We start from the raw sequence: 15,917 nt of genomic DNA, 5'->3' as shown, positions 1-15,917 counted from the left end.
CATAAACTGTTACACAGTACAGCGAGTATTGACGTATTGAGCAATTTCAAAAACTTCATGTTGTGAATAAATGGTAAATTTGCCGCCAAAAAAAAAAAGGATCATATGACTTGTATACAGAAAACCGATGTTTTACCAAGTTATGACAAACTTAAATAATTTTTTTTGGTGGAACAAACTAAAATAATTAGTGTTGCAAATTTGCAAAACTTCTTATGGTTCCTGTCAATGGGTTTTAATATATTTTTTTAAAAAAAAATAAATAAAAAATAATAAAAATAAAAATAAAAATAAATCACAACTCATAGTGATTCAAAGCAAGACCAATGTACATCCTCGGCTTCTAGCAAAGCAGATCGATCAAGTAACCCAAATTATATAGATTATCCATCTGAATATCTGATTATAAAAGCACAAACACCAAACGCTCATAAGTGCTAATAGTTAAATCCATATCATACTACACATTTGCTACAAAAGAGAAAGTCAACAGAAAACAGTGAAAACATCAAGGCATTAGCTTAAAGGTTTTACACATGACAGATTACATATATCATGCTAACTATAGCCAGAAACAGAACCAGTTAACTTCTCGCCTTCTATATTAAGCAACAAGAAAGGGAAGAACGGTGAGCATGAAATCCTCATAAGTAAAAGTTGCTGAACCGCTGTAATTCTTGTCTTTCTCCTTGAACTTCTCTGTTAGACCCTGCAGCAAGCACAATATAGATAAACAACTTGATATTATAAAATTAACGTATCTGAAATTATATTTCTAGGGCTGTAAGAGTATTTTAAAACAGCAATAACAGCCCCATTGCCAAATTAGCATTCAGAAAATCTCCTGCAGTAACGTGGCTATTGTCTACATTCTCAAATTTATTGTCGGATTTCGATTTTTAAATATGCATATTTCCTACTTGCATTTACTCAAAAACTAGTTTTTTCAAGAAACAGAAAGAGACTAGTAGCAAGACTTGCAAATGGTACAAAAGGAGGGGATCTAAGGGGCATGGTATAAATTGAAGCCTGTGTGCATGATAACTACAAATCCAGGGACGTTTCCAGAAGAAAATTAGTTTCTTAAAAAACCAATTACCAAGTAGGCTAGTACGCAATCCAGAAAATTAAATAAAATCCATACAAGCCAAATCAATCAGAAAAAAGAAGGATAACTAAAAGGAAAAATAGCATCTCATGCAAATGAATCTAAAACTATATTGAAAACAATCCATCTTCCGTAGTTCAAACATGGAACACTTGAACACAAAAACAAAATCCTGTGCGTAACCACCAAGAATGTGCCAAAATCAAGAATACAGGAGAGTAGAGAGCCTTGAGCAGAAGATTAGCCTCAAATTATTACTTGCATATGGCATGACACAAATGCATGAATTTGGTAAGTTGGGAATAAAAATTTAAGTTTTACAGTCAAAATACAAACTAGAAAAAGATGGAAAAGAAAGAACAAAAGGTTACCTTCACGGTGAGGCAGCATCTGCAGCACAGAAAACAGATAATTAGAATTGCTAACAAATAAAAATATTTAAATACTTTGTATGTAAAATATATATAATCTACAGTAATTCCAGTAAAATCAAAATCAGTAACATACTCGATGAAGTTATCATATTCGATGGCCTTGCTCTTTCCCCCAGTCTTATCAAACTTAGAGACAAGCAAGTCCAAGATTACAGGGGAGACAGAAAATCCAAGACCATATAACGCATCACGCAGCTCTGAAGCATCTACCTTGCCACTTCTGTCTCTATCATATCTCTCAAATATTTCCTGGAGAACAGTCAAACAAAAATTGATGCCACTAGTTAGTATTAATTTTCCATAAATAATCCATGGTACAGTAATATAATTTTTGAATAACATACCCTCCAAGACTGCAGACTGTAGAACAGGGTAATAAACTCCTTAGGACCTGCACAGATATGTGGATGTTAATGGGCAGTAATTAACTTCAATTTATGACAAATATCATTTTATTTTGTACATGTCCTGTACTCTCGTAGGTAGCAAGAATGGAACAATGTTTCGAGCAGTAGTGAAGTATCACTTTAATAAATAAAGCACCACAAATAAAGGAGTTACTATGAGATCAAATATGGGTGTGAACTATGAACACATCATCAACTTTTAAAAGATATTATAACTTCTTCAGCTAAGATAATTGGCTTCAAAGCAACCAAGAATTGATATTGGGCTCTAAGTCATATTTTAATATAACCTTTCTTTGGGATACTTTCATAGCATAACTTTAAACTTGTCCAATAGATATTTTAATATCACCTTTCTTCGGGATACTTTCATAGCATAACTATAAACTTGTCCAATAGAAAACTTAGGGCCCTTTTACAAAAAAGCTAAACTAGAGGTACAAAAAATAAAAATAGACATCTGGGTCCATAAAATCATATCCGTCTTTGCATTTGGAACAAAAAGAAACATTATTTGACATTAACCCCAAACAGTACTAATGCAACTGGCTATAACCCAAAGAGACTGCCAAGTGACACGATGATCAAAACAAAGCATCTTTTTATTAAAACTTAGTGTATTCACAGTTTACTTCAATGTAGCAGAACCCCTTCTCTTTCTATTGAGATAACATTTCCATCTACTGTAACACATTATCGTTCACCACCTAAATTTATAACAACCAACAACAAAAAAGATGCAAGTGCTAGCATTCTAGTTTTCCACAAAGATCAAACCATGAATGTTGTTAAAGAATGTAGACACTCAATTACTCACTTTTTTCAACAGAAAAAAGCAATAACACTAACCACGAATGAGAATTTTGCCACTAATATGGTCTAAATCCCAAAATTCACGAAATAAGCGTAAAGGCCTAAAGGGTGTGCCATCAAGTACTTCATTGACACCCATCCCTTATTTTTTTTCCTTATTACATAAAAAAGGTAGCCAAATGATAATATAGTATACCCATTATGAGCTCAAATTCCTAAGTCATCATTTCTAGAGTTAATTTACAGCAGTATTCAATTCTTACCACCTATATCTTCTACTTTAACTTCGTTAGAGTCCAAATACACTACCAACAAGCTTAATTTATTCAAACCAAATCCAATTACAGACTAATGTGGAGCCCGTTTACAGTCTTAGAATACAAAGACAGAAAGACTACTCTAATAATGGACTAATTCGTCATTTTTACACCTAATACAAGAACCCACCATTAATTTACACCAACCTACAAACGTGTAGCATTGATTAAGATCCAAAAAATCCCAATTTCTGCCACATTCTATTCAAGAATTATCGAATTTCTCACCCAGGATAAATAATTAAATAATTAATTCTATTACATGCAATCCGCTATATACAAACATCATTCTTACTCCGTATGATTTAACTATTATAAAGTCTCATTAGCATATTAAAGAAACATAATCTTGTTGAAAGGTCTCAATATGTATTTTCAAATTATTAACTGTTAATAACTATTTAACAATATACAAATAAAATACTCCTTGCATTCACTGTCAAAACAATTATTTTGAAATGGTGCCACAATTGTTCAAAAAGCCGTAATAAAATCACGAGTCGATTAGTGTAATTAATTTGAACAAGAACAAGGACATAAAACAATTCAATTTGAAATAAAGAAGAATGAACACCAAAATCAAAAAGTAGGAGAAAGAAAACATACCAATTTTGCGAGAATTGGAGCTAGTGAAGAGGTACATAAGAAGATGAACAGTACGAAGACTAAAACTCTGATTATAAGAAGACAAAGCCCTCTGAAGCTCCTTATCATCAATCAACCCACTACCATCTTGATCAGCAACCTGAAAACACGCCACCACATTCGGGTCAGTACCCGGAGGAAAAGTCGACGGTAGCAGCGACGCAAATGGGCTGGACCCATGACCCGGAGGAGGCGGATAAGCCGACCCATGACCCGGCGGCCCATATGAAGGTTGAGGAGGCCCGTAAGATGAAGGAGGAGGGGCCCCATAAGATGAAGGGTGGTTATCTTTAGGGGGCTTATCGGGTTTAGACCCATAAGAAGGTGGGGCCGAAGGGGTGGAGCCGTAGGAGGATGGTGCGGCGTAGGGATGAGCGGTTTGAGGAGGTGGGTGAGAATGGGTTGAGCCGTAGGGTTGGGGTTGGTTGGGTGGTGGTGCGCCGTAAGGTTGAGGTTGGTTAGGTGGTGGTGCACCGTAGGGTTGGCCGTAGCCGTAGTTGGGTGGGTTGTGGGGGTAGCCTGACATTGTTGATCGGTGTGATTGGAGGAGAGAGAAAATTGGGATTATCGGAATTTGAATGAAATGGGAGGTGTTGTACTTGCTATTTATTGGAGTAGTTACGACTTACGCGCTTGCGCCAGGATTTGGGTCAAAACTCAAAATAGGTTGATTATTTTACAAATCATAGTACTCTACTACTCTTAACGTCAAGTAGGGGTGAACATGGTTTGGTTTGGTTTGGTGTGGTTTGACTCCAAACCAAACCAAACCGCAAAATACGGTTTGGTAAATTTTTCAAACCAAACCAAACCATATTAGTATTGAAACCAAACCGTAATAATACGGTTTGGTGCGGTTTGGTTTGCGGTTTATGATGAGATGATTTTTTTTTTTCCAAAAATTGTCAAATAATACTTCATTAATTTATAATAATGTTTAAATAAGTAGCCCAAACGGATTAAATTGTACTACAAAGTTACAATAAAAATATCAAGTGCTAACACATAATAAAAATAATACATAACAATAAAAGATATTCATATGAGTACTACATTATAGTCATTAATTATAGAGTATTGACGGTATAGTTTTTATCTATTTTTCATGGTTTTTTATTTATTCTTTAATTTTTTTTATATAATATAAAAAAAAAATTATTGAAAAATTATATAAATATTAAAATACGGTTTATTGGTTTACGGTTTGGTTTGGTTTATAATTTTTGCAAAACCAAACCAAACCATAAACCATATTTACAAAAAAATCGAGACCAAACCGTACTTTTATAAACCGTAAACCAAACCAAACCGCTAAAATACGGTTTGGTCTGGTTTGGTTACGGTCCAGACCAAACTGTGTACAGCCCTACTTGTAAGTTATAAAAGCGATTTAATCACAAGTTGTTTGCGCGTCAGTATGTTTTGTCCATGGAGAGCCTATCATGTACATCCGGTTATATGGTACACTCTGGATCATATACTCATTCAATCAATAAATGAATAAAAATATTATTTGATTAAATGAACAAATGATCGCGGGTGACGGGTGTACGGTACACTTGAATGTATATAACAATTTCTAGTATTGAGGGACCATGGGTGTGTTTGGTTATTATTTAATCGGGAAAAAGTATGAAATATTTTATACATACTCGGGTATATTGTGCACCCTATTAATTTAAAGTTAGTTTTTGTTGTTCACTTGATGATTAAATAAAATTCAATATCAAAATGAGAACAAAATGTTCATTGATTTACCATACACCCGAATGTATAAAACAACTTTTAGAAAGCATAAAATACAATAAGTGAAATTTGACATGAAGGAGTGTATTGTACTATTGTACTCCCTAAAGTAAATGTTTGGGTTGTCATTTCAAGTTATTATGGGTTGGGTTGAGGCTATAGCCATTTCTTAGCTCACATGCACCACACAGGGCACAACTCAATCAGTCAATGCCATCTTAGTATCTTACCCATTGGTTTCTTTGTTAAGTACTCCGTAATTTATTTTATTTTTTCGCTTGTGTAGGGAAGAGGTATAAAATACCAATTGAGAGTTCCTATTTATTATTTTATATAGTTTATAATTTTATATCTTAAATAATAAATATTGATATTTAAAGAAAACATGGTGCATCGCTCTGACCACACACTAGTCATTAGTCATGATATTAAAAGAACGGAAGAAGTATTATTTCTAACCTTACATAGAGAAAACTTGCTCAGGTGTACATTACAGTGCCTTAGCATGGAGGAGAAGCAATAAATGATGTGTTATCCCGTGTTTTCACTCCCTATTAGTTGGCCACCTAACTAGGCAAATAAACTTTTTTTTTCAAATTAGAAACCATCATAATACAGCTTCTAAATTTCTAGTCAAGATTAGCCCCCATCTGTCATGGAAACCACCCAGATATGTGTAATTGTATTTTGCATTCGTAATATCTTTGTGTCAAAATCAAGATGCTCCTTCACTTCAACCTCAGAAGAGCGAGTAATTTAACTTCAAGACAAATTTAGATTGAACGAGAAAATAAGATCAAGTTACATAAAGTACTACTATACAACAGTTACCATCAGCTCAACCAAATCTATCCTATTATCATGTTCATGACTGGGTGCCTCGCTCATCTGGACATCTTCACGCAGAATTGCTTGTTAGGTTCATAACTCCCAAGTACAGTTTACTCAATTCTGCATAATAAGGGGGAGAAAATTATCTTAAATGATAGAAAATCAAACCATGTGCAATTCCTGAACAATATAAATGAAGGCAAATCAAACCATGTGAAATTACTGAACAAAACCATGATCATTAACTAATTTGTACTGGTTGCATATTTGAAAATTAAAATGTCATAATCAAGAAGAAAATTTGAATGGATTCATTTTATTTCACTTGGGAATTGGGAATTGTTCTGTTTCCTGAACAAGATGGCAAGGATATTCCGTTTATGGTAGCATAGAGCTATACCTTATTCAATTTAAGTGATTTTGATGCAGCATACACAACACATGCAGCTTTATTGATGTATTCACTTAGGATGAGCTATACCTTATTCAATTTAAGTGATTTTTATGCAGCATACACTAACATATACAGCTGAATTGATGTATTCAGCTAAGAGACTGCATGACAAGCCACCTCTACAAAATCACCATAAATGAAGGTAGCAGCCAGCGACTACTTTATTCATGTTTGGAAAGTTCAATGACATTCCTTGGTATAAATTAGCTTCATTGTATGGCTTAACTAAGTGAGATACTCCAGTTTTATACTTTATGATACAGGACAACAGGAGAATCATCCCCAAAAGCTAGCTCAAGGGGAGGAGAGCCCATTGTCCTATATAAACCCCACATCAGCCCTCCATATGACCAATGTGGGACTCAAGTCCCAGACCTTGCAATGGACCGTAAGGTCCGTAACACTTTATCCATGTCGGAAATTTTCATGACATCATCAGACTAGCAGAATATAGCTACACCATCTTAAAACAGAGTCAGTAATTCACATCTTACATGTGAGTAGTATATTGAGTAAGTTACTTCACCATGACAATGAGACAGAATCTATATGTACCAAAAACCAGAAGCAGGTAATATATCCAAGAAAATCATGCAAACTTATTCCGGGAAAAGATGGTAGAGAAATTGAATGAACTTTGAACTTTGTAATATAAGTTTAATAAACTACCTGTTGAACTCCATCCAAGGTCAAATGCGATGCTCCTCCTCAATCAGGAACACCTAAAGCATAGTGCTTATTTTACAATTTGTTTCTCAACTTTCTGGTACAAAGCGATGTTTGGTTCTGTTAGTCAAGGAAAACAATACATTCATATCCTTGGAAAACAAAAATAGAAAACTTGCAAATCATAGATCATTAAACAAAGAATTTTATCTAACGAATCAATTATTCATGTCAAATCAAATAGCCAAAGAACCTAAAAGTGAGAAGCATCAAGAAGAGAGGAAAAAGGGACTTATACAATCAAATGCAAGCATGCATGATAATAATGAGCCGATTTACAGTAATTAACTAAATAAATGGCAATGCATATGAAGAAAAAAAAAAACAAAAAACACTCACACACACACATGCAAGACACTAGATAAAATTATGGTTTGAAAATCTTGATCAAATAATTGATAGGTGATGAGTACCAAGTATTATATAGATATTCTAAAAAAAAAAAAAAAGTATTATATAGATATGAATCCTTCACTCAACGAGTCAACGGTATTAAATGGACAGCGATTGTATTTATTCCTATTTGCTAGAGAATCAGATGACCAGACAAAATTTGGTCACATCAACAGTAATTCATTTTCTTATTGAGTAGTGTGGAAGCCAAAGCCCAGAGGATCAAAGCTCATACCTGAAACTCTTCCTGGTGGAACAAAGTTTTAAATGACATCAAGTTGCATCATTTTTTGCATCAGTCAGTGTAAGGGATGAATTCCTGAAGGAAGCAGGTGTATAGTTAAGCTGATAATTGACTAGTGTTGACCCAAAAATGTTAAACATTGCAGCACTACTATAAGCAACTTCAGCATCTGAACGCTTCTTAAAAACCACTCTAGCACGACTGCTTTGTGGATCTACTTCTGTCTCAGATTCCTTTAGAGGCCCAAAACGCCTGAACATTTTGTTCAAATTCACCTCTGAAAGAGCAGAACTCATCTCACCAAAGTTCAGCATGAGCTCTGTAGGCAGGTCCAGCTTCTTCTCATCCCTAGTTGGCATCTCAGGGGCTGATTCATGATTGTCATGATGATATTGTTTCCTGGAATACTTCCTACGATTTTGTCGAAGAGGCTTCTCAGGATCACCAGAGACAAGCTGTTCATCCTTTTTCTTACGAGCACGTCGCACCGGTTTAGCTTCACCGCTATCTTGTATAACCATGTCGGGCCAATAGGAATCGTTTCTATCATCAAATTCAAAAGTTTCTGGGGACCCAACAACAGGAGCAGAAGACTTTCGTTTTCTGCCAGACCCTTTGCGCATCTTTTGTCGCTGAGTTGTGACGGCTAAATTTCTAAATTCAGAGAAAAAGCTGATTATGTTACCCAAGAAGCTGTATCCTTTCATCGGATCTCGAGCACATAAGTGAAGCTGTGAGAGCATATCATCCAAAGAAGACTCCTTTGATGGTGTTGGTACGCTTTCAGTTAAAGCATCATCAGGAGATTCTGATACTTCATCAGCATCATCTCCTGAATGCTTGTTGCTTCCTTCACTGCAGCCTTTGATGATTGCAGCTGATCCAGTCAGCTGGCTTGCAACTCTACGAATACATTCACCAACTTTAAAGGATTGCTGCGGATTTGGAGATGCTGTATGTGAAACCTTAGCTAGAGAGATAGTTTTTATGCTCTTCTGAGCTTTAGAATCATCTGTGAGAAAACCTGAACCTTTTCGCTTTGCACCAGCAAACACAGCAGTTGGAGAAGTCAAATTTATATCATCTTCCTCATGTGAATCAAATTCACCATCAAGGTAATACTCACCCATTAATTCTGTCATGCTTTTTTCTTTTCTCCTTTGGTACACAATATCTTTCAAATCGTGTTTACGTTTATGAGGGCCTTTCTTGGCATCTGCTTCGGTCACTAAATCTGAATGCTCATTCTCACTTGACATCTTCTGATCCCCAAAAAGTGTATTATCGTACTCCACCAACCCTTCACAATACTGGAACTCGGGTAATGCATCACAACCTTTCTGTCGATTAAAAGCTAATAACTGTGATTTTGCTATCGTAAGCTCAAGCCGGTCAGCTCCACTGGTTGGAAAAAGTGCAAGTCTCCTTACATACTCTGCGAGTTTATCAGGTTGAAAAGAATCCAAGTCGGTAGATCTATCTACTCCCTCCCTTTTCCTTGACCCTTCCCTTATCCCAGTGTTTTCAACTATTTGATATCTGATATTGTCATAGGCTTCTTCAGAAAAACAAGAACAGGCTAGCCCCAATTCCACCCTTCTAGCAACTTCTTCCAAAGCACAACTCACTGCATTTTGGAATGCTTCTGAATTGTTTTGCCTCTCTGCCTGGGGGAAATGATTCCTGAATGGCTTTAACACTGATGCTTCATTCCACGCAAATGTCCGATCTCCAAAATATGCCACCAAATAGCAATCCTTTCGATAATATTTCATAGCCTTCTCAGAGGAATCAGATGGATGAAATATTTGCCCAGGCCACCAAGGATGGCTCTTCACCTTACCCCATACCAAGTCAAAGACTTCAAAATCACCTTCAACTTCTGGGGGTAGCTGATAGCTAACACGGCAATCTTTTGTCAAGCTTCCAGATTTTAAAGATGAACGTTTACCATTCTTTTCTTCTTTGCGCCGAAGCTTTGCTGAATGAGAAATCAGCTCCTGATCTTCTTGTTCCTCAGATGACTCGTCTGCTTCATTACTGGCAGCTTGTTCTTGCACTTCCTGTACATCCTCTACGTTTGTTTCGACCTCAAGAACATCACCTGTTGCCATATGTTCCAGGTGGTCAGTCACTGATGAGTCTGGTTCATATTCCAGTCCTTGATCTACACCTTTAACAAATGACTTGACAGGCAAAGGTGGTTGTTCAGAAGCAGCATCGTCTCCATACTCTGTATCTCCAACTTGTATAGGACTAGAATGTTCACAAGAAACATCATCTTCATATTCTCTATCTCCAATTTGTATAGGACCATAATCCAAATCTACCCCTGGGCTACCTCCAACACAAACGTCAGGAACTTCTGGTTCCTCAAGAGCTACATTAGTTTCCATATTTTCAGAAACCAAATCCTGATCTAATTCTTGTTCTTCAGGCAACTCAATTGCTTCAGCATTGGCAGCTTGCTCTTGCACCTCCTGTACATAATGTGTGTTTGTGTCAACCTCATGAACTTCGCCTAATGGTACATGCTCCATGTTCTCATCCAATAAGGAGTCTGCTTCATATTCCAGTCCGTTATCTCCACCTTCAACAAATGACTTGATAGGCAAAGATTGCTGTTCAACAAAAGCATGGTCTCCAAATTCTCCATCTCTAACTTGTCCGAGACCAGAATTGAAGTTTGTCGCTGGGCTGCCTCCAATGGAAACATTGGGAACTTCTGATTCCTTAATAGAAGCAATTTCTGCATCCATCTTTTTGCAAAGCACCTCACAATCTTCTTCTTGTTTGTCGGGCAATATTGCTTCCACACCAGCAATTTGTTGTCGTATTTCTTTAGCATTCTTCATGTTTATGTCAAGCTCAGGAATGTCACCTGTTGCTCTATGTTCCAGGAGTTCAGCCACTGGAGAGTCTGGAATTTGATTTACACCTTTACAAATTGAATTAACTTGCAAAGCTGGTTGTTCATAAGCAGTATTACCTTCACATTCTCTAACTTGCCTGACACTGGTATCCACGCCTGCCACTGAGCTGCCTCCATTGGATACGTTAGAAATATCTGGTTCCGAAATTGGAACTTTTACTTCCACGTTTTCACAAACCAGATCCTGGTTTACATTTTGTTGTTTAGGAGACTCGACTACTTCCATAACGGCAGCTTGTCCTTGCACATTCTTAATGTTTTCAACATCTGAGTCAACCTCGCCAATGTTACCTGTTGTTATATGTTCTAAGTGCCTGGCAATTGAAGAGCTTGATTCATGTTCCTGTCCATGATCTAAATCTTTATTAATTGAATTGATTGAAAAAGATGGTAGTTCTCCATTACTTCTATCTTCAGCTTGTCTGGGACCAGAATCCAAGTCCAGGTTGCCACTAATAGAAACATCTGGAACTTCTTTTTCCACAGCATGAACTACTTCTGCATCCCTATTACCAGAAACAAGTTCCCTGTCTACATCTTGTTCCTTTGGCAATGTGGTATTGGCAGCTTGTTCTTCCATTTCCTTAACATCCTCGATCACCGCGTCAACCTCACGTAAATCATCAGTCGCCCTATATTCCAGGTTCTCAGCCACTGAAGAGCCTGCTTCATCTTCTAGTCCATAATCTGCACCTTTATCAAATGAATTCACGGGTATAGGTGGTTGTTCAGGTGTAGGAAGGGCTCTGTTTTTTCTATCTCCAGCTTGACCAGGACAAGGATCCAAATACAGGCTGCCATCAAGAGAGACATCAGGAACTACTTCAACATTTTTTGCTTCCACCGTTTCAGATATCAGTATTCGATCTACTTCATGCTCTTTGGGCAACACAAATGCTTCAGTATCAGCAGCTTGTTTTTGCACTTTCTCCAAATCCACCATCTCTGAGTCAACTTCATGAAAATCAACTGTCGTTCTATATTCCTGGTGCTCAGCCACTAAGAGGCTAGATTCACATTCTGGTCCGTGATCTACAGCTTCATCAAATGATTTGACTGATGAATGTGGTTTTTCATCACCTGTATTGTCTCCATATTCTCTAACCCCAACTTGCTTGGCATCAGAATCTAAGTCCATGCTGCCTCCAATAGTATCATCAGGAACGTCTTTTTCCACAATAGGAGCTGCTTTTGCATCCATCATTTCAGAAAGCAGCTCCTTATTTACTTCTTGTTCTTTAGGCAACTCAACTGCTTCAGTATCTACAGCTTGTTCTAGCACTTCCTTTACATCTTCCATCTCTGAGTCAACCTTATGATGATCAACTGTGGCTCTATGTTCCAAGACCTCCATCACGGATGAATTAGGTTCATATTCTTGTCCGTGGACAGATGGCTTGACTATCAAAGACAGTTGTTCATTAACAGCATGGTCTCCAATAGAAACATCAGAAACTTCTGTTTTCGCAACGGAAACTACTTTTAAATCCATCATTTCAGGAATCGACTTATGATCTTTTTCGTGTTGTTCAGAAAACCCAACTACTTCAATTTTAGCAGCTTGTTCTTCTACTTCCTGCAAATCCTCTATATTTGCGTCGACCTCAAGAACATCATCACATGATCTATATTTCAGGAGGTCAGCCACAGGTTCAGATTCCAATCCTTGATCTATGCCTGCACTAAATGACTTGACTAGCAAAGGGGGTTGTTTACAAGCAACATTGTTTTCATATTCTCTCTCTCCAACTTGTTTGAAACTAGAGTTGCCTCCAACAGAAAAATCAGGAACTTCTGTTTCCACACTATGAACTATTTTTGCATCCATCTTTCAAAAGTATTCATCCGACAATGCTAAACTTCACTCCTATAATCACAAAATGTACACACATGTTGCAAACTATAAGCATGCTAGAATAAGATTTGAGATATTAAAGAGATTCAATTTAACAAAGATATCACACACGTACTTTATGTCCTTTGTAAGCTAAAATTTTATCAGCTTTGTCCATGAGGGATAAAAGCTCTAATAAGGAGAGTTGCATGCTCAGATGCTCAAAAGCCTTCTAGAACTGCTTTCAACACTCTGAAACAGTGTACATTGATGATCAAAATTAATTAGAAATTAAATTATAATTATTTGAGAATATATTGTCAAAATAGATAACTAGTCAAAAGAAACACATTTCCCACAGAACATATACTGTTAAGGATAATTACTCCTTCCATTTCAAAATATAAAGCACTCTAAAGCCTTGTAAGCAAACTGAAGTGGTTTAAATTGATGCATGACACATGGTAATGTCAATTGGAATAATTTATGCATTTGTATCAATATTAACCACGAACCATCCACATTGCCTATGTTAGCGGTTCCACCATCATGACTTCATCCCAATTATTATATTTTAAAATACAAAAATAAATTTAAAAATAAAAAAATACTCCCTTCGTTTTTAAATGCTTGCTCCATTTCTATTTTTTGCACTATTCATTTGTTCTACTTTGACTAATGTTTGTGATTTATACATAAGAAAAAATATAGTCGTGTGGCCGTTGTGGGTACTTGTTGGAATCTTCTCAATAAATAGATTATTAATTTTCAATTGTTAGAATTTATACTTATTGATAACTAAAGATATTAGTGATCAAAGATTAGCATCTGCATGCGTGTCCAAGAGAAATGGAGCAAGTATTTTAAAACGGAGGGAGTAATAAAGAGAGAAACAAAACCCACCAATGATAAAATCTAATCGAAATTGCCATCCTCTCCAAAGTTTATTTAGTAACCAAACAATCCATCAAAGAAACAAGTCCAGGGATAAAAATTTCACCAAACAGATTGTTAAAACAAAACATCAGGTCATGTCCTCAAAACACTCATTCAAGCATAAATGGGTTCAGATAAGCTCAAAATAAGTTTGAGAAGTTCCGATAAGGGCTACCCAAGATCAACTCGCAACTACAATAAGCTCAAACAAGTGAATTTAAGTGAAAATAACACAACTTGAGAAAGAGCGCGGGACAAGGCACAACACTGATCCTGCTACTCACTAGGTTTATTTTTAATATTTTAACTAACCAAATTAAAAGGGACAAGATCAGGCCAAAAAAAACAGCTCAAATTAAACAAAATTTTAATCAGCAAAAATAATCCTGCAAATCTGAAAAACAGCTTCAATCTAAACTTGAATTTTCTTTCTTTTCTTGAACCTAAACTTGTAAACAGCTTAAATCCAAACTAATTAGCATATAAAACAACTCTCAAAGAAAAACAACACCATTTTTACCCAATTAAGAACTATCACACAGTCGTATAGTAGCAATTCTATGCTCAATCGTTACACAAAAAGCTAACAGAAAATTAACGAACATTTCTTGAATCATCCCAAAATTTCCCTAAAATTAGCAACCCTTAATCTCAAATTACAGAAAAATCAACTAAATCAGTATAAATTAAACCGAATTGAAGAAGAAATCATACCTAATAAGCAGGCAGCAGTTCAAGATTAATGAATTCAACCAACTTAGGAGAGAGAAATTAGAGTATAAGAAAGAAGTAGAGCTAAATTTAGAGTGTTTCAGTGAGAAAATCTGGGGAAAAGATTGAAGAAAATTGAGAGAATTGATTGAGGAAGAAGTTGACAACAAACGTAACCTAAGCTTCCTGCTCTCGAAATCGAACCCAACCTAAGCTTCGTATTCTAATCAGACACTTTTTCTCTTTTTTTTTCTTTTTTTTTTTTTTTTCCTTTTTTATTATTGTCTTTTTGTAGAAGGGTAAGTCAAATGGTCAAACATTATTACAACTGTAGGAATAACTAAACTTGACTTCTTAAATTTAAAGGGCTTTTTTCATGAAAGTGTAAAAATTGTCTGAACTCTCTTTCGAAAAAGAAAAATGAATTAACTCTGTCATTTAAGGAGAAAATACTAATTAAAATGCTAATTTTTCTTCAAAAATAAAGTAATTTTATAGTGTACTAGTAAATCGTTAAGACCACTAGTAAATTCACCAAAAAAAATCACAATATTATCCAATTTTACTACCAAAAAATTACTAACAAGCAAGCTCACACTTAAGGCTTTTATAATGTAGTGGATCTTCGATAAAAAAAAAAACATATTCCGTATAACTAAAGTGTGACTATGGAGTGCAAAATATTTCAACACGAGAAATACATTATATGTGGAATATATACTACTTAGGTAGTTTTTTTTTTCTTTAATAGCAAAAATATTTCATTAATTAAAAGTCATACGACATCTACAATATAGATTCGACGTTAACAAATACATAAGACATTGAATCAAATAAAATTTTCCTTCATAAAAATTACGATCGTCGAGTAGATCTTGCACTGTGGAACATCTCCCGCTTATATCGCTGGAAAATAAAGCCTTATTGGAGAGACAATCTAACGATCTTTTGTAGCCGTGAGGATATTTTTCTTCTGATTCACATGTCTGAATTCGAAAACTTGATAACTTTTTCACCAACGAAATAATTTCACGACAATCCATTAGATTTAATATCATGGATTCAAAACTACGAAATTTCTCCCCCGAAAAAAAGAGATACATCTTGTCTTTCGAAGGAGGTCGAAAAACTCTTGTCTTTCGAAGGAGATCGGAAACCCTTTCTTTTGAGGGAGAAAAGTTCTTCCCAAAAGGAGGAAGCATTATTATAAAACCTAAAAACTTTAAAAAAAACTAGGATTGGGACTTTCCACCGGTTAAAATCGATGGAAGCCCCTTTAAAATTTAACAATGAAGGCTAGGGTTTTGGTGAGAGGAAGGAAGAGAGACGAGAGGTTTTTTGGATAAATTTAGTTAGAAAGCTTAAATACTGAAATTACTACTTAGA

The 15,917-nt window shown here is 35.7% G+C and overlaps 2 protein-coding genes across 3 annotated transcripts; both read right to left on the bottom strand.

Moving 5' to 3' along the window:
• Positions 1-360: 360 nt before the first annotated feature.
• On the bottom strand, positions 361-4,347 carry LOC145632281 (calcium-binding protein CBP-like). Its single transcript, XM_081684614.1, has 5 exons — positions 3,686-4,347; positions 1,887-1,933; positions 1,616-1,791; positions 1,480-1,498; positions 361-709 (listed from the first exon to the last, which is right to left on the bottom strand). Exons 1-5 carry the CDS (start codon positions 4,248-4,250, stop codon positions 605-607), a joined length of 912 nt encoding a protein of 303 aa, XP_081540740.1. The 5' UTR covers positions 4,251-4,347; the 3' UTR covers positions 361-604.
• A 1,875-nt stretch (positions 4,348-6,222) lies between these two features.
• Positions 6,223-14,816, bottom strand: LOC145632277 (uncharacterized). Of its 2 annotated transcripts, none has more exons than XM_081684608.1 (5): positions 14,535-14,816; positions 13,021-13,136; positions 8,110-12,917; positions 7,425-7,541; positions 6,223-6,421 (listed from the first exon to the last, which is right to left on the bottom strand). In XM_081684608.1, exon 3 carries the CDS (start codon positions 12,876-12,878, stop codon positions 8,148-8,150), a length of 4,731 nt encoding a protein of 1,576 aa, XP_081540734.1. In that variant the 5' UTR covers positions 12,879-12,917; positions 13,021-13,136; positions 14,535-14,816; the 3' UTR covers positions 6,223-6,421; positions 7,425-7,541; positions 8,110-8,147. The 2 variants fall into 2 exon arrangements, with proteins under 2 accessions (XP_081540734.1, XP_081540735.1); XM_081684609.1 differs by having other exon boundaries at positions 7,425-7,518.
• Positions 14,817-15,917: the final 1,101 nt, after the last annotated feature.

This window comes from Chenopodium album, chromosome 5, assembly GCF_948465745.1.
Source record: "Chenopodium album chromosome 5, dcCheAlbu1.1, whole genome shotgun sequence".
Taxonomy (NCBI): Eukaryota; Viridiplantae; Streptophyta; class Magnoliopsida; order Caryophyllales; family Amaranthaceae; genus Chenopodium; species Chenopodium album.
Note: the sequence above shows the minus strand (reverse complement) of the source record. Positions and strands in the feature narration are given on the sequence as shown.

Coding starts and splice junctions, on each gene's coding strand:
- LOC145632281 (XM_081684614.1), bottom strand. CDS start 4,250: ATGTCAGGCTACCCCCACAACCCACCCAACTACGGCTACGGCCAACCC. Junction 1,934..3,685: donor CTCCAATTCTCGCAAAATTG/GTATGTTTTCTT, acceptor ATATCTGTGCAG/GTCCTAAGGAGTTTATTACC. Junction 1,792..1,886: donor ACAGTCTGCAGTCTTGGAGG/GTATGTTATTCA, acceptor ACTGTTCTCCAG/GAAATATTTGAGAGATATGA.
- LOC145632277 (XM_081684608.1), bottom strand. CDS start 12,878: ATGGATGCAAAAATAGTTCATAGTGTGGAAACAGAAGTTCCTGATTTT.